The sequence below is a fragment of the Puma concolor genome, chromosome A1, assembly GCF_028749965.1.
Source record: "Puma concolor isolate L17-30 chromosome A1, mPumCon1.1.hap2, whole genome shotgun sequence".
NCBI lineage: Eukaryota > Metazoa > Chordata > Mammalia > Carnivora > Felidae > Puma > Puma concolor.
Genome location: NC_141667.1, coordinates 170,493,966 through 170,519,397, shown reverse-complemented (window position 1 = coordinate 170,519,397; position 25,432 = coordinate 170,493,966). Strand labels below are relative to the sequence as shown.

The window sequence follows — 25,432 nt, the reverse complement described above, 5'->3', positions numbered from 1 at the left end:
GGCTGTTAAGACTTGGAGCAGGGAGAGAGATGCATAATCTGAATATCACTAAGAAAATTTTGCAGCCAGCATCCAGATTTTCTAAATCAACCACTTCACCAAATTCCCTGCCAGCTCATAAAATGCCTGTCTCCCTTTCCTTCCTTTTTCCAAATGATGCTATTTTATTAAATAGTGTTTAACCACCTGGGTGGTTCAGTTGGTTAAGAGTCCAACTTCAGCTCAGGTCATGATCTTGCAGTTCGTGGGTTCGAGCCCTGCATCAGGCTCTCTGCTGTCAGCATGGAGCCTGTTTCAGATCCTCTGCCCCTCCCTTGCTCTCGGGCTCTCTCTCTCTGTCTCTCAAAATAAATAAATAAATTTTAAAAAATAATAAAATAGGGGTGCCTGGGTGGCTCAGTTGGTTAAGCATCCAACTTTAGCTCGGGTCATGGTCTCATGGCTCATGGGTTCAAGCCCCGCATTGGGCTTTGTGCTGACAGCTCAGAGCCTGGAGACTGCTTTGGATTCTGTGTCTCCCTCTCTCTCTGCCCCTCCCCTGCTCACTCACTCTTTCTCTCTCAAAAATAAACACTAAAAAAATAATAATAATAAAACAAAAACAGTGTTGGAGGTTGGGGGGAGAAGTAGAGAACTGAGGGGAGAATTACATTTTAATTTTATTTTAAATGCAGTTTTGTTTCCTTCAAGGCTGTCCTAAATTTGGTTAGGATCAGAATGTGTAGGCCCTCATAATTTGCCAAGTTGGATTTAAATGTGCTATAATAGTGTGTGTGTGTGTGTGCGCGCATGTGTGTGTGTGTAGACTTATTCGATCAAATATACATTTAATATGCACAGGTATTCATTATATCACAGCAGAAACATGTTGACTCTGTGTTTACAGTCTTTGGAGATATATTTCTAAAAATCGTATTTTTGCTTTGTGTATACACATTTGCTGTTGCTTATAATTCTTCTGGAAGCCTGACCGGTTTAACTACTTCAGCTTGGACTCACTTGAGGGGCAGAGAGAGTATGCAAAGCTGCAGAGTGCTTTCATATTTAAAAGGGGCTTCTCCAGGATTGCAGACCTGTGGGTTGATGGTCTTTCTCTGGATCCATTTCCTGTTTTTCAGGCTGACCCAAGTTCTCAGACCACCCGGGCTGGGTTGGCTGCAGCTGGGGGTCTCAATGGGATCTCTGCAATTCAAGGGGGCCTATTCCAAAACAGGATCTGAGCTGCAAACTGCCCTTTCTCATCCCTGTGTTTAGGGGGCACCGGGATGCATAGGACCCTGGGGTAGAGGGCCTAGTGACCAGTGAGTCAACTTTACAAAAAGGAGGCTGGAAAAAGGAACAGAATGAGTTTAGGATGGTGAGACCCTAGGACATAAGGAAGGAGGAAAATGGGGTAATGAGGAAGCTGGAGGCTTAAGACACCCTCCTGGGAAACCAAAGAACGAGTTGTCACTGGCTTTTGGTCAACAGACTGGAGGCCTCAGGGGAGCCCAGGTCTGGGTCTCTAGAAGCTAAGCTGCCACCCCCCAGGAGCACAACCACAACCAGCTGAATCCAGAGGCCTTGGGCCACTCCCCCAGGACAGACCCTGTCACCAAGCAGCCACCCACTGACGCACTCTTGGGGCCCACTAGAGCATAAACACTCCAAACACTGATTTAATCTGTTTGGAAACCACAGGTCAGAAGATACCAACAAGGCAAGAACCACGTTTAACACATTCAAGACTTCCAAACATTTAACTGAATCAAACACGCCTGGCCACAAAAACCAGTGGAGAAATTTAAGACCCTCTTGTCAAAAACACAGATACACAGGGCCCACCTCAAGGACCCCCAGGGACCACTTGCTTCTGGAAGCCCACGCGTGGTGTGTATCTCGTGGGCCTATTCCTAACCTCGCAGTTGTTCCCACTCGCCCGCTCCTGGGAGATCCGGATCCTCAGTGACCCTTCCTCTCCCCCCCCGCCCTCCCCGGCCTCGCCATTTCCTGAGCTGGGATCTCCCACAGAAGTCCAGCGTTTCCTGTGTTGCAGGGACTTCTCCAACTTGGAGCGGAAATCAGGTCCGGGCCAGGGGCACAGGGGCCCGTCGCCCCGGTTTCTGGCCCGAGCCCCGAGACCCCTATGGTCCGCACAGTATTTGGCCGGTGCCGCGGCGTGTGGGGAAAGATGGTTACACCCGAAAGGAATCTCGACTCCTCGCGGAGCCACTGCTCGCGTCTCTCCGCACTCTCAGGTTCTGGCTCGGCTTTCAGCAACTCCCCCTCCTCTCTAACCACTCGCTCGTAATTCGTGGGCCGCCGCGGAGCTGCGCCCGGGGCTACAGTCCCCAAATTAAAGCGCTTTTGCAGCCTGGACTCCCAGCGAGCTGCCTTCGCGCGCCACGCCGGCACCTCCTGCCCGCGCTCGCCTCCCCGCCCCGCGTCCCGGCAGCTGAGATGGATGTGATTTCACGCACATCCAGCGCACACACACGTGCGCACACACGCAGTCGCCCTCAGCGCCGCCCGCACACACGTACGAGCCTGGACGCTTTCCTTTTGTGCTCGCTTTGCAGGACGTGCTTCTCTGCCCCTGGCTTCCGCTTTTCGCTCCTCGTCTCCTCCGCCTCGCCCCGGCGAGTCCCCCGGGCCTGGCTCACTCATCCCGGCCCCTGTACCCCCGTGGGGTCCCTCTCCCGCTCCGCCCGGGAGGAGAGCGGCCGCGGAATCTCCAAGCGCGCCCAGCGACGGCCGGGGTCTGCGGGCAGCTGGGGCCGCAGGGCTGGCCTCGGGCCTGCGCCCTGTTTGTTTTCCCTTCGCCCCCTGAATGCTAGATTAAGATGTAAAGATTACCCGCGCCGAATAATGCCGGGAGTCAACACTCGAGCAAACAAAAGTGCTTGCACAACTCCGCCAACCCCGCTGGGACCCGGGCCTCGGGCTGGGGGAGAGAACGCGCTCCTCGCTGCTAATTACAAATAAATGATGATGTGCTCACTAAGTAATTGATTTAATGAAGTTCCTATGAAACTATTAAACCCGGGTGGAGGTCAGGCTGGAGGCGCCCCAGAGCGCCCATTGTGGGCTGTTTAACTCCACCAGGCTCCTCGCAAAGACATCGGGGCTAATAGGTGAAGTCACAGCTGTTCGCACTGACTTCTCGGAGCGCCCGGCCGGCCGCGGGCACCCTCGCGCCCTCCTCCTGTCGCGCCCTCGTGCCCCGCCGCCCGCGCCCCGCGCCGGCCAGCTTACCCACGCCACTCCCAGCCCCGCCGCCAGCTCCCGAGGGCCTCTCCAAAGGGATCCCGCGTCTCGTTAAGAGCGGGAAGTTGAGCGCTGAACTTGTGCGCACCGCCAGCAGTCGGCGGCGTCCACCGCCGCCCACCCCTCCCTCTTCACCCCACCCCCGCCACTTGGTGCAGGAACTGCAGCCAGTGTGCCACGCAGGGTGCTCGCTCGCTCTTGGCAAGGTGCCTGGAGCCCGAGCGTGTGCCCAGTGCACTGGCTAAGGCGGGGGCGGAGGGGGTTGAGTTGTACATAAGTGTTGGGGGGGGGGGTAGTGTGTGTGTTTGTGGTGTGTGTGCGTGTGTGTGTGAGCGCGTGCCGTACGTTTCCGGCCAAAAGGCCACGTTTTTACATGCCTTACCCTGGCCTGCGGCCTGTTTAGGCAAAAAAGTAATAAAGAAGGGGACCGAAGAACAAGGTGCAAAAAAGATCACCCAGGGGGACAGTGGGCATGGGAACCCTAGTCTTAGGTTTTGCAGACCTGCTGTGGGAGGAGGGAGTTGTACTGGCACAGCCCTCTCATCATCCCCACCTCCCACTTCTGCCAGCTCCCTGACCCGGCCAGGCGGTTCCGCCCCAGAGCGACACCTTCAGCTCCCAGTGGGGCGGATCCTGTAGGCCGCAGGCCCGGACGCCCTGGCTGACAGATCCGAGCTACCTCCCTCCCCACCGTGCACAGAGCCCCAGCCCCTGCAGGAAGGTGGGAACTGCTTCTCCTGCGGGATGGCTCTTGATGGGAAATGTAACCGCCTCTTATCCTGGAGGCTGGGGGACCCCTGAGGGGACACAGCCTCTAGATGGAGAAGCAATCATTGCAAACGGATCTGAAGTTAGGGATGCTAAACCCCTGCACTGGGCAGCAAGGGCAGGAGAGAGCGTTTGAGTGCATCTCCTCCTACCCTCCGGGAACTTTGTAATGAAAGAGAAGGCCCAAGTCCTTCTGGAACTCCACACCGGTAGACAGGGCCTCCCTTGGGGGTTCTGGCTGCAGAAGTCAATGGCCCAGGGTACCCTGCACCCCTATACCCCGCCAAGTCTTGTCTCTCCTTGTCAAGAACTAAGAGTTAACAAAGTTTCTTAAAGTACTCATTTCATCTATGCCAGTTTAATGTTAGTAATTTCCAGCTGCTGAAATCAACTTCCATTTGATTTTCAACCAAACGCTTGGAGTTGAGGAGGAGGGGATATTTTGCATGCTGTTGGCGCCCTTAAACAGAACTCCACTCTGTCTGGGTCTTAGGTCTTCCAATACCTGGAGGGAAAATTGACAAAAATCTTCCCTGAGTCTTGCTTGAGCCCTCAGTTTCACCGTCTGTAAAATTGGATCAGAGATCTTTGGCAAAACTCCTTTGGGCTTTGTGATCTTGGAAGGGGACCTTCAGGGGAAAGAGGAAGTCAGTAAAGACGGCGGTTTGCACCAGGCTTTTGTCTTTCTTTGTACAAGCTAGCCCCTTTGTAAAATAACGCCTCACCAGACTGCCTAATGGATTTTTGCAGGGCTGGGGTTCTAATTTTCCCCACTCACAAGCAGATGAACGAGACTGAGTGTTCCATCCCAGCGAGTCCCGCGTGGCCCTTGTTTGCTAAACAGCACCTCTCCCAAATGTGCCCAAAGTGGTGCACGCCGCCGGCGCACTCTCCTCCCTGGCCGAGGGCAGATGTTCCCATTTTGTTCCCGCCTCTCCTCCCCTCACCCAGCTCCTCGTATTCCTTTAACGCCTGCTGAGGACTGCATCCCTGCTGCCCTTAATGTAGGATGGGCCCTTCTCTTCAGCCTCCAAATGAGAAGTGACATTTGCACTCGGCTCAGCCAACGCGTGAGCACACCGCGGGGACACAGGCCCATTGAGCGAGTGAGGCCGAGGGGCCGGCGGGCTCGGCGGCGTCCGAAGCTGCCTTAATTAATACCATCTTAAATAGTGCAGCAGCCACCGAAGACAAAGTTGAAGAAAGACTTTAAGGCTGAGTGCCCCTCGACAAGCTCTTTTTCCCCATGTCATTCAATATTTAATGCGCCCGCTTCTAATGCTACTACTGGTGTTCCTTTCTCAGCAAGGACATTATTTTTTCACGGTGCCCATAGCCAGGGAAAGCCCTTTAGGCAAAGAAAATCAAAATGTTTGTTGTTTTGGATGACTTATAACTCTTGTTTAACACAAGCACTTTCAGCAAAGTATAACAGGCGCAGCGTCCAAAGCAAACAACACAATCCTTGTGACAGAGTCGGACACAAAAAGCACATTGTCTTGCGGACTACCCCTTTTCTCTGGAGCTAGATGGGGGCCTGTCTCCGAGTGAACACCACGATGCCATTTCACTTTTGAACTATTGTTTTTGAGTTATGCCATGTGGTCAAAAGGAGCGAGAAGGGGGTTGTTTCCAGGCTCATAAGACAAACGAGTTGCCTTTTCATTGAAATCCCCCCGCGATCCTTGAAAACGGAGTTTAAATGTCACCTCCGCCTTTCTAATGGGCACAGGGCTGGAGGCGACCCTTCAAAGCGCCTGGGTGATAAACGACCCTTATTAAATATAGCCGGGACCGCTGGGAAAGTCCCGCGCCCGGCCAGCACGTGGAAGAGCGCCCCTCGCTGGAGGGCCCCGGAGAGGCCGGGCCTCCCCTGCAGCCGACCGAGGCCTTGGCGGCCGGCCGCGGCCCGGCCCGGCCTCGGGGGTCGGGGTGGGGAGCCCGGGTGAGGGGGGCCAGTTGTAATACAACTTCTTATCTGCCGCCCCCAACACGCCCGTGCGCCCCCATCCCCAGAGTCTCGGCGTGAAAGCTTGGTGCATTTCCCCCTGACTTCTTTTTGTCCGTTGCCGAGTGGCGTCTGCAAGTCTGAGCTGCAAAGTTACTGATTTGCAGGCTGCATGTTAAGGCAGCCCATGTAAGTAATTTCTCCGGGCACCCCAGCAAAGGAGAACAAATCGCTGACAAAGGCGAGCGCTTTCGATTCAGCGGCGTCGTTAAGGCAACCCCGAAGTATTCCTCCTATAATAAGTTCCACTTCAAAGGGTTTCTCATTCAGCGGTGACTGCTTCGCACTTTTATTAAGTCCGGGCTTTTTCACTCGGAGGAATCATCTGTTTGGTTATTTTTCATCGTGTTTATTTTTCACCATTCACACAGTACTTGTATTAAATAAACAAAGAACAATCGCTCTGCAAATAAAAGTACTTAGGTGGGGAGAGAAGGAAGAGGCACTGGAGCTCCGGCGCCCCTGGCCCTGTCCCCTCCTCCAACTGCACCCACCCCACCCCCACCCGGCTTTCTCTCCTCCTCTCCTCGGTCCCCCTCTCTCCTTTCTGGAGAGCTAGGAGGTTGCATGGGAGATCGTAACAACAAGTGGGTGGAAAGACATACGTTATTATAGATCGCGCATGTCATATTCTATGGGTAACACTATATGTAATACATATAGTTCCGATGAGGTGTAAATTGAGTGTGCTAAGTTGGCATGAAAGTACAGGTCACTGCAACTGTATCTTAATAGAGTGTCTCGAATCACTGTGGACCCTCTGCCAGCGACTCCCCTGGCCCAGCCCATTGCCATAGCAATCCTGACGCTTGGTGTGGGTGTACCATAAAAGCAGTAGTTTGAATTTCAAAGAACATGCCTTTGAACTTCTCCCTGCCTGATTAGGCACTTGTGCCCGCGTGTGAATGTGTGTGCCCCGGACTGTTTGGGCGTGGACGTGGCGGGGGGGGGGGGGGGGGGGGGGGGGAGGGGGTGAATTTCTGTGAGTTTTTTATCACATAGGGAAAGTGTGCTGGCAACCCCAGGGCGGTTTGTCTGTGGGTCTCCTTAGCCATTCCTCCAGCCCTGGAATGGTGGGTTTCCCTGGCCATGTGTCTATTTTGGTAGATGATGGGGAGTGTGATCTGACAGGCTGAAAGTATTAATAAGTGTCTGGATTCAGCTTTCCTTTCCTCTAACTTAGATGATTACTTCAGAAACCAGATTATCTCCCCCTCCAATGCCCCAGTCCTTTTTTCCAACCAAAGTGGGATAAAAAATACTTCTGGCGGGAACATCTCTCATTCCATTTCATAGAGAAAGAGATGATAGATAGATAAGATGGTAGGTAGGTAGGTAGGTAGGTATGAATGGTAGGTAGGTAGGTAGAATGAACTCAAATGGTCTCAAAAAACTTCCACAAAATGCAAAATGTAAATGACAAGAGGGCAATACTAGCATGTCTACAGAGAGTTGGGCCTCGCTTTCAAGGACTTTAGGCCTCCTCCTTTCCTGTCCCCAGTGCTGTCCCTCTTGTGTGGCCATCTCCAACTCCTTAAAAGAATAGAATTCTCACCCTCGAGCTATTTCTCAGTGCTTTAGATTTTTGGAGCATTCTCTTTAGCAAAGAAAATCCTGAATGGGAAAAGATATACATAAAATACAAATAACCATGTGTTTGAAGATTCTCCTAGCCTGGAAAACAAAGGTAGATGATTTAAAATGTTTGCGAGGGCCACAAGGGCCACATTTTGCCTAGGAGAGATGAAGTCTTTGATGATAGCCAACTTAGTGTCAATAAGTGGCTTTCTTTGAGACATATTCAGATGGGAACGTCTTGCTTGCCAATTGCCATAGAAATCTTAACACACCATGAAGATTGTCCAAGCGCCAAGCCTTCCGTTCTGGACTAAATTACTTTGAAGTGGCGCAGGACGAGCAGTGGTCAATTTTAACTCTATAGACTGGACAGAGCTCTGGGAGCGGAGATTGTGCGTTTTAAAGCAGAAAATAAGAAGGGGAAACTTGTTTTATACACTCTATACAAGGTTCTGCTCATTGTCAGATATCTTTTATCTTTTATATTTCCCATGAATGATTCATGTCTTGGTGGCTTTGTGTCCTCCCTTTCACCAGAAACTTCATTAGAGAGCTATAAGTTTTCCCATTGATTGGGGCCCTTCGCTGAGTGTTTTTCTCCTTCGTGTGCTGGTTATTGTCATCTGACTTGAAACAAGTCTTTGCTTCGTGTTTCACCTTTAGTACATTTAACAAACCTGACTTTTCAAAACCACTGTAAGCTTATGGAGAACTGCTTATTGACATTACTACCAAGAATAATAATAATAATAAAACTATTTGCCTTTTATCAGTTTTGTATCAGCTAACATAAAAACAAGCAAATGTTCAGCCCTGTTCAAATGGATGGCCAATCACATTAGTTTAAGCCACTTGAACATTTTGTTGCCATGATTCTAATTTCTAACACCTGCCTTAAAATGCTGAGCTAGGTTACATAGATCAGCTCAACTTGTAAATAAACCACAAACTGGATGCTACCCGCCCCTCCCCCCCTCCCCCCCCCCCCCCCCATTACCTGATGTGAGCAGTTTAATGTCCTATTCATTCAGCATGTAGTTAACTCAGTACCCATCTCAGCCCCTGATTTTACCCTTCTTTGTGCCTGGATGCCTCTCACTGTCCCTCCTCCTTTTCCTCATACTTTTTACCCTTTTACTTTAGAGGGTAGGCACCAAAGAAATGCTAAAACTCACTTTTCAGATTTTCACTGATTAGGATCTCTAAGGACATTATTAACAAATGAGTGCAGTAACCCCTAAGATTTATGTTAGTGTTACATGCAACTTACAGGGCTTAGTCTTCATAAATATTGTATTTTCTAGATTAGATGGTAAGTTAAACCAAGCTGTAAAAATATTTTATTGCTAGGGAGAGGCTAAGAAATAAAGAGCTCAAGAAGACCCAATGTTCACCAGTCAGCAACCTGTTCTATTTGTAAAAGAATGGCAGAAATATGCCATTAGGCAAAACATGAGCAATACATAGGAAGAATACCTTTATTAAATTTTTTACTTCATAATCATTCTTGCTTTCTTTCTATTGGAGGTACACATTTTAAGTTTTTATTTTAGATGTATCAGGAACCAATAAATCTGTGGCAGAGTAAACCTATGCATGGCAAAATACATAAAATACATATTCCTTTGTTTCAGAATAAATAAACCTGTAGCATAATAAAGAATAGTGCAAACTACCATTGAAAAAGTTGTATAAATAAAACAACTCATTATAAATCAGGAATATTTTGTTCTAATAAGTTTACGATACATAAATTATCCCCCCGAAGTTCATACCTTATTTTGTCTATTTGAAAGAGCTTTGAAAGTGAATAATACGAAAATCAAATAAACTTTAAAAATGTAGAATTATTTTATATTCAAGTTTTATGGTCTTTTTCTTTATAAAGGAGGGTCTGCATGTTTCATATTCACTGTAACAATCTGAAGACAACATTGAAAGGCTTTCAAAGTGACAGCACCATGCACTGTACTAGTAATAGAATATATCTATAAACTATATATAATCTCGTCAACACAATGCAAAAAAAACATGCAGGAAGAGTCCTGGTTTTCACATTACGTTGTTCATTCAAGTAAGCTTAAAAATATATTCCCCCATTTTCTTTCCTGTTTTTTTTTTTTTAAATAAACCGTGGATCATAAACGACAATCTTTCACCAAAATGTATAATATAATTCTTTGGTGTGCTTTGAACTCTTCCAGGAAAACAAAGGATGATGTCTGAAAATAAATTAATTCAACTGTACAAATAATAGTGTTCACATACAAGTTATTAACAATGACAAGACTACATCAACCACTCACAGCACACAAAACAAATTTCTACAAACCCTGGGGAGGGGGTGTCTTCAGGGTCTCTGAGGATAAATTAGTGCTCTTTAGTATATTTGTATGATGTTTATGATGGACTATATTTTGCACAAGATGTGTTGCATGAAGTGAAAATAAATTGACTAAGAGTTATTGTCCTAGGTCCTTGACCTTTTTTATCCTAGCTTGACAGCTCTGGCAAAGGTCACACATTCATCAGTGTTTGGTGGTAACTAGAAACCTTTTAAAAATTTTAATATGTATAGCCATTCCCTCCCCTCTTTTCATGTAAATCATACACTTCGCACACTGTCGTTTTCAAATGGGATAGAATTCAGTGTGCTTAGTGCTCAGGTGGGAAAAAATGCATGAAAATGCAGTTGCAGGCATTGAAAAATAAAGACTTTTTAAAAGGCTGATACAACAGTATAAAAGAGGGGTTGGCCTGTCTTAGAAACAACAGCTTTCCCAAAAAAGTAGGCATGTTGCCAACATCACACCTCCTTAGACTTGCCTGTTAATTTTGGCATCCCAAAAAACTTCTCTAAAACTTATCTTTTTATGACACAAGGAGTTTGGACACAGTAAAAAGGCAGCATCTGCGATTTCAGATTAAAAAAAAAAAAACCGTAGAGAAAAAAGAAAGCACTTGGATTTCTTCTATTTTATAAAATATCACAGCTTCACAGTTGACTGTTGCAGCAGCGTGTTCTTGTCCCCACTTTTGCGGGAACAATCACAGTAGCACAATACGCGGAGACGTAATAAGGTTGCTGCATCTTTTTCTTTTTAAATCCTACAAGCAGGGTACTGAAGAGATAATCCCGTATAAAAATACTGTGTTAAGATGAGAGCAGTAATAAAAGAGTGGAAAGTTAAAATCACAACTATTAGAACTCAAAGGATTTTTTTACAAATATTTTTGGACACAGGTACAGTCTAAGATCTGTTGGCAATGCAGCAAGTGTGTGGTTTACAATCAAGAGGCCTTTTCAGAAATAGGGCCCAAGGAGGAGGCAAAGAGGCTCCAGAGAAGCCCTCGTTATGGTGTTAAAGGCAATCTCGAGGCACTCCAGGAAATGCAGAGGGCCTTGGTGCTATGTTGAGTTCCGACTTAATGCTTTTTCTTGCTCATTTCCAAATATACATATATTGAGTCAGCAGTGTGTATCTCCATTAACCCTTGGTACATTTTGCTCCTAGCCCTGTTCCCCTGTAACCTACAAGTCCAGCTTGGTTGGGTTTTGTTTGTTTGTTTGTTTGTTTGTTTTCTAAGGGAAAAAAAAAAAAGCCCAAATATCTTAATTAAATTAATTAAATGTACAAACACCATAGGGTTTCATACTGAATAAATAGGGCTAATTAGACCCGGTGGCAAGTCTGAGTCAAGGGTTTGTCTCAGGCTCGGCATTGTCTCAGGTTAGGATATGGTCCAAGGACTCCCACTTATTACTTATCATTATTACTAGTAAATTCTAATGTATCGTCCGCGGGACTTCAGAGTTCCCATACATCTCTTCGTCTTCAGACTCGGAAGTGGTTCCGTTGCTGGAAGGTGTGTGAAGGTGGCTGGGGGCTCCACTGGCCTGGCAAACATACCACTCATTGAGGTTGGTCACCTGAGGAGACAGAGTGCTAGAACGACTCCTGGTTGGGTCCAGCACAGGGGACAAGGGGGCACCCACTGGAGTCCCCACTGAGGAGTAACCAAGGGCTCCTGGAGAAGGTGGTGGGGACTTGCAGTGAATCTTCATGTGCTTCCTCAGAGAGCTGGGGTGAGTGTAGGACTTGTCACAGCCTCGGATCTTGCAGTAGTAAGGCTTGTCGCTCGTGTGGACATGGGAATGTTTCTTCCGATCGCTGCTGTTGGCAAATTTCCTGTCACAGCCATCAAATTCACATTTGAAAGGCTTTTCCCCTGCAACAAAACAGAGGGCAGGTCAACAATTGCTTTTCAGAGACCCCTCACCTGAGAGAGAGAAATCTTGGAACAGAAATGAGGATGCATTTTCCCATTCTCTCGAAGACCAACCCCAGCCTGGTTTCTATTCCTAATTCCTACGTTCCAGAAGGCAACAGGGAAGGGACACTAGGCCTGTGAGTGGCTAGATGTCAGTCCCTGCAGTACCAGAGGGTTCAGGGAGACAATGGCTAGAGCATGATCCAGGATGTAACACCAAAATCCAACAAGGACCCAGATACCCGTGTCCTCACTGCCCTCAAGGTCTGTACCTGCAAGGATACAAGCAGATCCCCTGTCAATATAAATGCTAATAAAATGATTCTTCCAAAGCCACAGCTTGGGGGAAGGATATAAAAAAAAGAGAAAAGTAAGCACATTACACTAAATTAAAAGTGAAGTGGGGGAGGTGCCATGCAATTATAATAACGGCATTTTGTTTCAGAGCGTCCCCAGGATTCCACCGATGGGAAAGGAAATAAGGCAAAACCCCGTTCTCTTTAGAAACAAAGGCACCTGTGAAACACACAGTCCCATCACTAGATTTCATATAAGCCTGGATGGGCAGAGGTGAGGCTGTTGGCCTCTTCTTTCTCCCAGCTTTCCTCACAACTTGCAGGGCAATTAGGAGCCTTTGGAACAGAACCTCGGAAACGTGAATAAAGACCACAAGCTGCAACCAGAACTTAGCTTGTACCTGATGCCCCACGGAAACGTATTCTGACAGCCTTCTACCCCACTTAATAGTCAGAAAAGGGACTGTTTACCACAGTCGTTGGCCCATCGTCCCTTTCTTTAAGCTGCTCTAACCACCCCAGGAACACAATGCCTTTAAACACAAGGCCCTAGTTCAGGGAGTGGACATGTTAATAACACAACTAGAAATTCAGCCACAACACCTCGGTATTAAAAAGCAAAAAAGGAAGACAGCAGGTAGCAGTAGGAATTTTCCTTCTCACCTAAGTATCTATGAACTTGATGTATTTGAGTCATAATTGAACCAGTTATCTCATACATTCTACTGTTTAATAATATCTCCCTCATATTTAAATGATTTTTAAAAATTAAGTTGAGTTTCTCTACTGAATTTCAGCACCTACTCTGGTGGCTCACTAGGTATGGCTTCTTCCTTGGTTTTGGATATGTTTCTCAAAAAGCAACTATTTAAGACCGTTTAGTGTACATAAATTTTTGTGGTGAATTTTCAAATACAACTATTTCAGTGTAGTTTTTTTTCTTTTTCTTTTTAATCTCACCAATGACAAAGGCTTGGATGCCAGAGTGTGTTAACACATCTGAAAGTATTCAGATGTCTGGACTATAACTTCCCCTACCTCTAAATACTGTTTAAAAATGAAATTAAATATTATTCAAATACACTTCCTACACTGATCTATAGAGGGGAAACACAACATAACACAACAACAAAAAAGTTAATCACTTTTCATAAAAATATCAGTTATCTATCCTGATCTGAGTTTTACTTTTAAGTTGGAGATAATTCTAATTTAATATAGCATTATTTAAAAATTTATAATGGGCCTTCCTTCCGTAGGGAGGCTTGAGTGGTTTTATTCACCCTATGCAAATGTGCAGTGTCGTTTGGAGTTGTTCCTGTCCTCGCTAAGGATCCCGGATTGTGAAGAATACAGTAGCTCTAAGCACTGCTGGTCCCACCACTGACCACGATGAAGAGAAACAATTACGCCCAGAGAAGGGAGATATGGAATGGGGTGGGGGGTGGGGGGGAGTAGAAAAGTAGGGATTAAGGTAATATTAAGGACGAAAATAGAAGGAAAAAATAAGTAAAGGTGAAAGAATTGCTTGTTTTATTCAGGGGGCCTAGGCGGGGAACAGTGAGCAAATTCCAGCTAACTGGAAAGGGTGAGAAACCCCAGTGTTTACATTTCAGATTCCGACAGAGGAGTCTAGCAGAATCTAACTACTTGCAGAATCTGAGAGAGTAAAGGAGGCTACGTGAGCTGCTCTCTGTTCTACCAGTTCCCTCTCCCAGAGAACTCGAGTCTGGCCCAAAGGAAGGTTATAAACCGAATGGGGGTGGGGATGGGAGGAACGTGGGTCAGGAAATGGGCCTTCGGGAGTGGCCGGGGGATTATTCCCTTTGATCAATCTGTTCCGGGATTCCGAATAACCCCCAAAAGGGAGAGCGCCTTGGTAGGGAGGGGGTTCCGGAATGGTCCCTGTCCGCACCCAATCTCGACTGCTAAGCGGCCTAAGGACCGCCAAAACCCCCTGGGCACCGGTTTGAGCACTAACGTGAGGCGCCGGTACCCCTCCCTGAGGGCCTCGGCGAGAACCACTCTGCCACCCGCAGCCGGGCAGGAAACGCAACCCTGAGCACGCCGTGAAACCAGAAAACACTACTGCCCAGGGGCCCGCAGCGCTCGGGATCTCCGCCCCCGCCGTGCGCGCGCGCGCACGCCCCTCTCCCCCTGGACTGCCGTCGGAGGGAGCCGCGACCCGTGGCAGCTTCCGCGCCAGCAAGTTCCAGTTCCTTGCTCCACGGGGGAAGAAACTGTCCTCAGGTCCGGCGGCGGAGAAGGAAAGGTCCACTCTCTCTCCGAGGCCTGCAAAGGCGGGAAAGGCCCAAGGCCGCAGGTTCTGCTTTCAGGGTGCCCATAGAGGACGGGGTTGGGGGCGGCTTCACCTCCCGCGCCCCGCGAGCCCCCTTTACGGTTCCAGACCCCTGTCCTGGCGGCAAGTGCCAGGCACAGGGGCGAACAGCTGGCTAAGCGGGCCAGGGAGTTTTTCCGAGAGCCTCGTGGGAAGTTTCCTTTTGGAAAATTCCTTAGGGTGGACCATCTCGATTAGAAAAGCAGGGGGCTGGCCAACGGAGTTCCCGGAAAGATGTGCTCCGAGCCCAGCATCGGTGCACAGGAGGCCTATCAGGTGATGGCCGGGAGGAGCCAGGCCCCGGGCCCAGCCTCAGGCCACCCTGACCCGGCTTGCACGCAGAAACCCCTGATGCCCCGGGCTCCGGCTGTTGGCCAGGCGTCGGGCCCACGCGCGGCGGCTGCCTCCTTGCCGCCCAGCGCCGATAAATCAGCCAAGTAATTACTAAATGTAAACTCCAGTTACTTAAGTGTCCTCCGAGGGGTAATATTGTCTATCCCTATAAATCCCGACTGCTCGCGCTCATCAGCGCTTCCGCCCAACGCGCTAGTACGTTCGATGGAGGCACACGACCCACAGGAAATACCCCACCGCCCCACGCCGCAGCCGCCTTTGGGATGGGAGGGGTCCCCACAGCGCTGGGGGCTTCCCCCAAGTTCTTACGGGGGGGGGGGGGGGCAGGTACCAAGGACCGCAGGAGACTGCAGCTCACCCTGCCCTCCTCCAAATAGAATCCTCTTTGAAAGGACAAAGCCAAGTTCTCTAGCACCTTGCAGGGTATGTGTGATAAAATGTGTGTGACAGCTGTATGATACTGTATGGGTATGTATGAAGGTGTGTAAATGGGGAAGTGTGCGTATGTGAGGGTGTATGTGGAAGATAAGCGTGTCAGGGCATATGGGTGTTCCAGCTACCAGGAAGTGGGGGGGGGGTAGTATGTGAGATACGGGTGTGTGAAGTTGTGTGCTGTGTGCACGTGAAGATGTATGTGTGGGAAACGTGAGTGTGTGTGTGTGTGTGTGTGTGTGTGGGGAGGGGGTCTTCAGGGCCCCAAGGGCGCATTTCTATGGCATTTTGCACCACGCCCCGGAGGGACAGGACCCCTCCCCTCCTGGAAGGGCCACATTGAGCTGGGCCTGGTCGCCTCAATATCGGAGTAAATCCCACGTGCCCCCTCGCACGCCCGCGCTTCGGAGCACGGTGCGGGCTCTGCCACCAGGTGGGGAGGGAAGAGCCACCAGGGCGGCTCCAGCTCCGGCCCCCCTTCCCCATCGCCCTCCCCAAGTTCCCGGGGCCGGGCGAATGGGGGCTGCCGACCGTCCTGGGCTCCTTCCTGCTCCGACTGCTGCTGCTTCTGTTCCGGGGCGGCGGCGGCGGCGGCGTCTGGAGCGCGTTGCCGGTCCCGGCGGAGGGGCTGCGAGCGCGCTGGAGACTCCACCGTGTGGGAACCCAGCGCGGGGCCTGTGTGTGCTATCGAATTACTTATTCATAGAAAAAAAGGGGGGGAGAGAAAAAAAAGAAGTCACATGTCCGGGTTATACGTATGCGAAGAGAAGCAGCAGAAGGAGGGAAAAATTAAGGCGAGCAGGAGGAGGAAGAGAAGCAGCGGCGGAAGCGGCGGCGGCGCGGGAGGCGGCGGCGGCGGCGCGGCCGGGGACAGACACCCACCTGTATGAGTGCGCTTGTGGATCTTGAGGTTTTCCGAGCGCGCGAAGACCTTGCCGCAGCCCGGGAACGGGCAGGGAAAGGGCTTCTCGCCCGTGTGCACGCGGATGTGGTTGATGAGCTTGTATTTGGCCTTGAAGGGCTTGCCCTCGCGCGGACAGTCCTCCCAGAAGCAGACGTGGTTGCTTTGCTCTGGGCCGCCCACGTGCTCCACCGTGACGTGGTTCACCAGCTCGTGCATGGTGCCGAAAGTTTTGGAGCAGGGCTTGGCGCCGCCGGCCGGGGGCGGTGGCGGTGGCGGCCCGGCCAGCTCCTCGGGGTCGATCCACTTGCAGATGAGCTCCTGCTTGATTGGCTGCCGCATGTAGCGCAGGAAGGCCCCGGCCGCCCCTGGGAGGTGGGGGTGGTGCTGGTGCGGGTGCTGCGCGGGCGCCGGCGGCGGCGGCGGCGGCGGCGCCGGGGGCGGCGCGTGGTGCTGCAGGTGGGGCCCCGGTCCGGCTGCCGCGGCAGCAGCAGCCGCCGCCAGGTTCAGGTTTAAGTTCACGGCTCCGTAGCCGTGCAGGGCGGCGGCTGCAGCGGCCGCCACCGCCCCGTAGTGCGCATCCCCGGAGCGCGGCGCGAAGGGCGGCTCGGTACGTCCGTACAGCTCAGCCGCCGCGGCTGCCGCGGCCGCCGCCAGCCCCAAGCGCATCTGGCCGTTGAGCGGGTGCGGGTGGCCGCCGGGGGCTCCCGGAGCGTCGTGCAGCGCGGGGAAGAGCGCCGGGCCCCCGCTGCCGCTACCGTCCGGGCCCGCGTAGGTGCCGCTGGCCGAGATGAACATGCCAGCCGAGTGAGGAGGCGGGGCCGAGTGCTGGGGGGAGCCTGTGCCAGACCGCTGCTCCCCTCCAAGAGGGACCCCGTGCATGGCCGCCGCGGGGGCCGTGGCGGAAAGGTCCCTCCGGAGGACGAAGTCCCTGCTGTGGCCTTTGCCGCTGCTGCCGCCGCCGCCACTGTCGGTGGCGGTGTAGCCCGAGAGGGCAGGAGGAGGGGGAGGGGGAGGAGGAGGGGGTGAAGGGGAGGGAGGAAGAGGAGGGGCTGGGGGCGGGGGCGCGGAGGGCTGCGCGCGGCCGCTGCCCCCGCCACCGGGGTAGGTGCTGGCGCCGGGGTGCGCGACCGAGGCTGCAGCGCGGGCGGCGGCCGCCGGCGCCTCGGGATGTGCCGGGAGCGCCTTTGAGGGAGGGCTGAGGCCGAGCGCGCTGGCCTGGGCCATGTGCTCGGGTCCGAGCGGAGTGATGGCCACGCCGGGGTCAGAGCTCAGGTCCCGAGGGCGGAGGTGCGTGGCTGTGGCGCGGAGTTGGGAGTGGGCGGGCGGGCTGGCCAGCGCCGGGAAGCCTGTCATATTCTGAAGCGGCCTGGCCTGAGCCGTTGCCAAATCCGCTAATCTCAGCGCTGGCGGGTTCCTCTTGCTCAAAGGGGGCTCCATCAGAACTACACAATCAGACCCATAGACCCTCACTGGGGGGACTTTTTTTTTCCCTCTGCCCACCTTCAAAAACATGTATATATTAGGCTCTCTTTAACTTCTTTGTCCTGGCCTCCTAACTCTGCGTATTCCTGTTCCCACTCTGTCCTCCAGCGATTGGCAGAGAGAACACATTTGAGCTGCACAGTGGGACCGAGATTTTGGAAATGGCATGGGTGGGATTGGAGGGAACATCGTGATTGACAGCAGCCACGACTGCCGGATTGGCTCCCATTCAGGCCCTCGGCCCAGCGGGGATCCGCCCCCGTGCTCGCAGCATCCTTCGCTTTCGCTTCGCGCCCCCTCCTCCCCTGGAGCCCTACGTCCCCGCCTTCCAGGGGATGCCCAAGTTGCACTTGCAGAAAGTTTGTGCCGGGCCTGCGCGCGCAGCGCCCAGCGTTCCCATGACGCGCCTTTCGGAGAGCGTGCGCCGGCACGCGGCCGCAGGGCGCGGGGTGGGTGAGGGCTGAGGACCACCCCCCCCCACCCCACCCCGGGACAAAGGGGGTTGGGGGATAGCCCCCAACTTCAAAAACCTCCGCCTCACCGCACGCAGCGACTCCCCCAGCAGCATCCAAACACTTTCTACCTCCTCCGTTGGAAGAGCCCTGGGCTGCTCTCCGGAAGAGGAAGGTGAACCGTGTGCCGGTCGTCATACTTGTAGAGGTGATGCTAGAAACTTCTTATTTGGGAAGGACATCCAGTCTGCCGGGCGCTCAAGTAGAGCGCAGAATGAGGGAAGATATTAAAGTCTTATTGGTTGCAAAACAACTTAAGTGATTTGGCTCCGCAAGACACCAGGTGAAGTCAAAATAAATCTTTCCCGAAAAGGAACCGTTTACCTCGACTTCTTAGCTCATGCAGTCCTTTTCAACGTGGTTCAAAGGAGTTGGCTTGAAGTGTAATCTCACTGATCGTCAGTTCTAGATCTGCCAGTTCCAATTAGATGTACGGTGGTGGGGGTGAGGCAACACCCGGCAGCGATTCTAACTTTTGCCTTTCTGAGATACAGTGGCAGGGCAGGCCAAACAGCAGCTCTCCAGAGGGAAGCGGCTAAATAAACAACATCCTTCATGCAGAATTCCTCTTTTCGGCCCAGAGAGTACTCCTTATGTGCGCCTCAGTTTCTTTGAAAGGGCCATAAATTAAAACTGATCCAATAAAATGAATATTTTAAAATCAAGCAATACCTTTGCTATGTATTTACTATTAGAATAATCTCTTACCTTGTCATTATTTTCTAATATACTGATCTAGGAGGCGAGATGTCTTATTTGAAAACTGTAACCTGGCCTTGGGGGGGGGAGGGGGCGAGTCCCATCCTTTTCAAGGGATTTGTTATCAAATCACTTGACAAAAAGAGATAGGTTCCTGCATCATTTTGGGGGGAGTAGAGAAATGTGGCATCCCCAAATTTCAGGGTTATTGCTGCCCAAAAGTGTCACTTCAGCTCTTAAAAAGAAAGCATCTTAAGATTTTGTGATGTTCCAAGATGTTCAAAAATTAAAGTCAGGGTTTTTAATTTTTATTTTGTTGCCTTGCATAAAATTGTTTTAAAAAAAGTGTTATTGACTAAAATGTGAATTTTTTTCTTGGGGGGAGGTACAAAAAACAAGTTACCAGCTTGATTCATTTGCAGTCCAAGTAAAAATAGACTGCATAAAGACATCATCTTAATGGTCCCGAGAGATGGTCCGGGGAAGTTGTAAGAAATATTTTCAAAAGAACTGATTCGATGGCCCCATTTACATCGGTGTGAGCAATGTTTAACAGGCAACCTCACTGTAAGCCTTGGGAATGTCATTCCTCTTAGAAAACTGACAAGCAAACAAAGAAAACACTACAATCAAATTTCAAATAGTTTTTTTTCTTTCGGCTTCAATGAAGTTCAAATACGGGGAAATAAGAAAGGCATGAGTGCAAACACAATGAAAAAAATTAATAAACAACAGCGACAAAAATCCGCATCTGCGTTTGGAGAGGATGAGTCCTTTCACAATTTTCCTTTCAAAGACTCAAAACGTCTCAAGCCAACCAGGCAAAAGTGGAGAAAGGACTGCCATCTCTGTGGATGGGTAATGGGGAAAGCATCATATTTGGAATTGTCACTACTGTCTTCCCCCATTCTCAGGACATTTCAAATGAGTTTCCTTTATTTGAATTTCTTGCCAATGAGCATCACCACTTCCATAACGGCAGCATTGCATTCAGTCCTGCAGGTTATAAGTAAAAACAAACCAAAAAAATGAACGAATAAAGAAAGAAGAAAATAAGCACAACCTACCTTTTAATATGGACTATTGAGCATTTTTATTGTGCAATAAAATGAGTACCTCCACCCCCTTCAAAATAGCTTTTCCTCAAAATTATAACTGCTTTGTTTTATTGAATTGCTGAAATTTAATGGTTTAATGGGTGAAGGCATGAAGGAAAGGCTGTAAAAATGTGAATAATGGTGCAGCAGAGCCGTGCGGAATCTGGAACCCGCCTCCTTGTACAACTCTTGTTAAACACAGCATGATATGTATCTGTCATCGATTTAATATGTCTTAATTCAAATATAGCTCCCTGATCAATTTCTTTTTATGGAAGCCTTAAAAAAGAAAAGACTTTCTTAGGAAATAATAGAGATTTGGATGATGATTAGAAAGAAAGATATTTAAGTACGCTTAATGAATATTTGCAAATTTATGGCCAAACCCAGACTCTAAAAAGATAATTGACTCAGGTAAATCGACTTGAGATGCTAATTCTTAAAAGAAAGAACTGGGAGCAAAATTTCAATCAACACCAATAAGGCGCCAATAAACTGCCTGCCAATTAAACCTGAGAATAGGCCTAGCTAGATGGTCACCAGGAAGGCTCACAGTGGATTTCCCGGATTGCCTTTCTTTATAAAAGAGCTTTTTATTTTGTAGACGCGCTTTTTGTTATTGTGATGACCCGCCTGACCCCAGGTGCGCTGTTTCTTTTTCAAGCCTTTTGGGAGCCAAATCAACCCCCCTTAAACCTCCCGAGTTTCTAAGGACCCAATAACTGTGTAACACTTCCTAAATAAACACCAGCAATTTCTAGGGCGCTGAAGAAAATAATAATAATGGTGTTGTTGTGTTTTGTTTTAAACAGGGGGGTATAGAGGTCGTTATGCCAGTTTCCGTCGGTGGATTCAGCCCCATATTTCTGCGGTGGTGATGGTTGTCAGGGCCGACTCTACAACTCATGTCCTTGTCTGCGCTTTTGCAGTGGAGATGCTTGTGTGGAGACAGCAGCAACGTGGCCATCTATGGAAATGCCCTTTCTGGGGTCAACAGGTGCTCCTGGGGAGCATCGATTTTCAGACTTCCCCTGTTGCACCCCGAATCCCAACCTTCTCCCAGAGCCAAACAAAGGCATGAGGAGGCTGAGGAGGTACAGAAAATGCCGAGCTGGCCCGAACCCGGCGGCACCGCCGCGCTCAGCTGCCTTGAGGCAATAGGACCCGGTCGCGAAGATGCCTAGGCTGGCGCTTATGGCTACCCGCTGCGCAAAAGGGGGAGGGGGGCTGTGACTGAGGCTCCCCGGCGCCCTCCGTTCGTCACTGAGCACGGCCAAGTTTCCTTGTGATGGGTGTGGGCGATTAATAAACTTAAAGGAAGTGAATTGGACATTTCCTGGCTTTTGAGCCTTTGTTTGATTGTTTCTGCATGCAGGGGGAGGGGGAAAGCTAGGGACGGTGAGGTGGACAAGAAAGGATCTGGGGGACCCACCGAGCAGCCTTTCATTGCCCTTGCAATTGCTTTACCGCTCGCCAGCCCCGCGTGGTTTCAGCGAGGAAGTCCTCCTTGCTGAAGGACAGGGTGCCCGCCGGGTTTGGAGCGCCTAGTGCCATTTGGGCCGCACCAGAGCCAGGTTCAAGGGTGAACAGGGTGCCCCGAGTTACTCCGGGGTTCAGAACACTTTTGGAGCCCAGCCCAAGGGCGCCAGTAGGTGCTCAACCGGGAGGAGGAGGGTTACGCCAGCAGATACTGGAGGAAGTGGAGAAGGAGTACACTCAGACCTCTCTAAAGCCCGCGCAAGGTGGGCAAAGGGACCCACAAAGGTTCCTTTTCATTGAGCTTTGTCATGCCCGAAGTGATGAGGACTTTGGGTTCAAGGCTTTTCTCAAATTAGGCTGGCTAGGCGTCTAGGCAGTGAGGTACCCTGCCACCTCTCTCGGCCCCAAGCCTGGCTTGCACTGGGCAGGTACCAGATCCCCACACTTCCGCCTTCACCACTCCAGATCTAACCCCGTGTGAGCTGCCAGCCAGCCCTGGGGGGTTGGGTGCTCCCAAGAGCTGGGCAATTTTCAGCCCTCTGAGCGTCCCTCCCAAGGTTGCCTCTCCTTCCTGCCCTTCTGAGCTCACCCTGATTCCTCAGGCTTCACGGTTACCAGCCGGGCTAAGAGTAACCTAAAAATGTGCTTCTTGCTAAAGTTTATGATCCCTGTTCCATATACATGGGCTTAATGAGAATTCTTTTTTTTTTTTTTTTTTTAGGGCACAAGATTGGGACTTTGTAGGCGTGACTGAAACGTTGGATTTGGGGGTTGTTTATTTTGGATAGTCAAGAATGGGACCCATCCCATGTCTACCTGACCTTGGTGCTTAAAAGCCCTTCAAAAATTATGGCTGTCTTTACTTCCCCATTACTAAAAAATAACTTGAGTAAAATTGGCCTGTCATCAAATATTCTCATTTGGTTATCAATCATTTTTACCCTCAGAGATGGGGGTTGTAGGAGAATGGCCTTTGACCCACATATGACCATTAGGATTGGTAATTTCTTGGGAAATGCCTAATTGTTGTGCTTTAAAATACACTTAGAAGGTCAAAGCACGAACCACAAAACTCTCTTATGTGTTCACAGTCCATATAACCACCCAATATTTATTTATATTGGATCCCAGATGTGCTTCTCCTCCCCCCGCCCTTCATTCTTTATCTTTTAGGATGTTTTTGGATGAGAGGTAAAAGAGAGGCAGAGGTTGTGTGGGGTTTCTTTTTAATCTCAGATTTTGTGGGCACTTTCTGCCATTCCACACCCCTTCCAATACCTATACTTCAATATTTGAAGAAGCCATGGAGGCAAATCAAATACTGACACGTTGACGGATTTACTTGTGTAAGCAATATGGTTGACATATGGCATTGTTATTTATGAATGACAGCATAAATTGTATTACAAAGTCTATTGCAATAATACTGCAGTTTATTGGAAAACTGCTCTCCTGTCACCAGTATTCAGCCTCCCTGGATGTAGTTCATTTGGGAGCCCCAAGGATAACGGTCCTCAAAATAATTAAACACATTCATGTACGCTAATGCCTCCTGTTTGGGGTGTGTTTTTCTTTTGCTTTGTTTTGCAGTAGAAACACCTCCCATCAGGAAAGAGGGGACAAAGTCAGGACAATTAGTTCTCTTCCTTTTGCAAAACCACAACCACTGTCAGATAGAAATGGCGACTTTTTTTTTTTCTTTCTGAGTCCCTAATGACAAATAGACAAACATTTGCATCCCTATCACTAAACTGCCAGTGAGCATATATTTTATATAGAGAGTTTTTATAAGCCCAGTTACAGAACAGTAAATTTTAACTGTAGGAAGAAGTTCTTTTAGCAGACTGGAGAGGGCCTTATCCTATGGTACCTCCCCACCTCCACTCAACCTCTCCCTTCTTAAAAAATGGTATTTAAAAGTTACAACATTGGCTGAGATTTTCATGATTTCCCCTTCTTTCACATTGCAGATTCTCTCTCTCTCTCTCTCTCTCTCTCTCTGTCTCTCTCTCTCTTTTTACATTACACTTCTCTGAAGCTCTGACAAAGAACTTTTGTTCTAGGTGGGTTTCACAGAGGGGGCTCCCCCACCACACATGTGGTCCTTCATGGGTCAGGGGTCGCCCAGCCCAGGAGTGGCTGAGAGGGCTGAATCAAAGGTGCCCTGCAACTTAATATCCTGTTGATGATCTTGTTGAATTTATGAGTCTGTGATACTGAGGATGGTGCTAAAATCCTCTTTTTTTTTTTTTTGGCCTGGTGTATATAGACAGCTGATTCCACATTTGTTTCTCTCATCTTTACCCCCTTCCCACCCCTTTCCTTAAGAGGAAATTAAAATTTTGAATAGTATGGACACAGAGTATTTATGTTTTCCAATTTAAAGGTCAGTTTTGTTTGCTTGTTTGTTTTTGGCTTCTCCTGGCTGGCAAGATATACCTTTGTGTGTGTGTGAGAGTATGTTGTATTGTGTACATACACATTGTTTTTATGTATGTGTGCACACAAAATACTGGTCATGCTACAAAAGAAGTCAGTCAACCGTTCACAGAGGCCCACAAACCACAACGAGGTGCTCAGCGAATGAGTGCCTGGGTGTTTGATGGGATTTGCCGTTTTTGAAGACAAATTCTCTATGGCAGGGGAGAATGGACGCCAGACCCTGAGCCCATGGGCCAGCCGTCCGGGACCATCCACATGAAGCAAAGCCCCAACTCTGTCCAGCCCCAGGCACCCACCCCGCGGGGGGAACGATGAGATCGTCAAAGAACAATTTTGGAGAACTTACAAACGGGGAACATGTTTGCCCGATGGAAACAGTTGTGGATCCCGGGGGTCTGACACCGCCAACGCGGGCCCTTCCTGAAACCTGTTGAAAAACTGATCACTTACAAGGTACAGAACGCAGCCTAGCCGCTTTTTTCCCTTCCGCCAAGGAACCCAAATCTACTTTTGAGGCAATGACTCTGAAAGCCTTTGCAGTTTTTTTTCCCCCTTGCTTTCTTGCTCTTCTTTTTCTTCCTTAAAAAAAAAAAAAGAATAATAATAATAATAATAATAAAAGAATAGTGTGTTATGAGGGAAAGGGGCTTTGCGGTTTGTAGAGAAATAAAGCACTTCTAAGAGGGTATGGCGACATGACTTTGAACTTGGCTCAGCTCCTCTGTGTCCTGCAGAGAGAGAACTGGAGCCGGGAAAGAATAGTCAGGAGGGCCCAGCCCGCGGGCTCTCCGGCGGGAATTAAGGAGTCTGCCCCACCACCCGGTTGCACGCGGCCCCCGGAATCTACCGTGAGCCAGCGCCCAGCCGCGCCAGCCCGAACCGCAGGCGCTGCAAAAAGGGAATCAAAGCGAAGGTAGAGAATGGGGAAATGAGGAGAGGGACAGAGGAGTGGGGAGGAGGCGAGAAGGTGGGAAAGGAGGAAAACTTGAAGTCTGATGCTGGAGAAAAGGAGGGAAGGGAGGTTTTTAGATGTGCAGGACTGCAATTATCATGCCCAATCTCTAAGAAAATATTTTATTTTGTAAATATTTTTGGAGTAAGCTTTTCCAATATTCTCCCTCACTCCGACCCCCCATATAAATTGATGAATAAAGTAAACAAGTGTGCAAGGCTGTGCACTGGGCAATTTTTTATTGATTCAATGTAGCAAGGCAGCCTTTTCTCCCTGGAGATTTTCTCTCTCTCTCTCTCTCTCTCTCTCTTTCTGTCTCTCTCTCTCTCTCTCTCTCTCTCAATGCCCTTTCTGCTTAGGGGGTTGGTATTTGCGGCCCACGCCCCCAACCCCCAACAGAGAGAGAGGTGTGTGGAAAGGAGAAACATTTCCTCCTTTCAGGTAAGGCGAGAATCTCCAGCTTCCAGACAAAATCTCGGGCTTTCAGACAAGAAGACCCAGACTGCTTCCTTCTTGCCACCCTCCAACCGCAACGAGGGGTGGGCAGCGGGATGGCACAGGGCACCTTAAGCA

At 49.7% G+C, this 25,432-nt stretch overlaps 1 protein-coding gene across 1 annotated transcript; it reads right to left on the bottom strand.

Moving 5' to 3' along the window:
- Positions 1-9,064: 9,064 nt before the first annotated feature.
- ZIC5 (Zic family zinc finger 5) lies at positions 9,065-17,895 on the bottom strand. The gene is made up of 2 exons (XM_086708775.1): positions 16,175-17,895; positions 9,065-11,830 (listed from the first exon to the last, which is right to left on the bottom strand). The coding sequence occupies exons 1-2, from the start codon at positions 17,706-17,708 to the stop codon at positions 11,388-11,390; spliced, it is 1,977 nt and encodes a 658-aa protein (XP_086564901.1). The 5' UTR covers positions 17,709-17,895; the 3' UTR covers positions 9,065-11,387.
- Between the last annotated feature and the right edge of the window lie 7,537 nt (positions 17,896-25,432).

Bases quoted from the DNA above. Each gene is read 5' to 3' on its own strand.
- ZIC5 (XM_086708775.1), bottom strand. From the start codon at position 17,708: ATGTTTTTGAAGGTGGGCAGAGGGAAAAAAAAAGTCCCCCCAGTGAGG. The intron at 11,831-16,174 runs GTGGGTGTCTGT...GTTTTGTTGCAG, and splicing joins CCACAAGCGCACTCATACAG to GGGAAAAGCCTTTCAAATGT.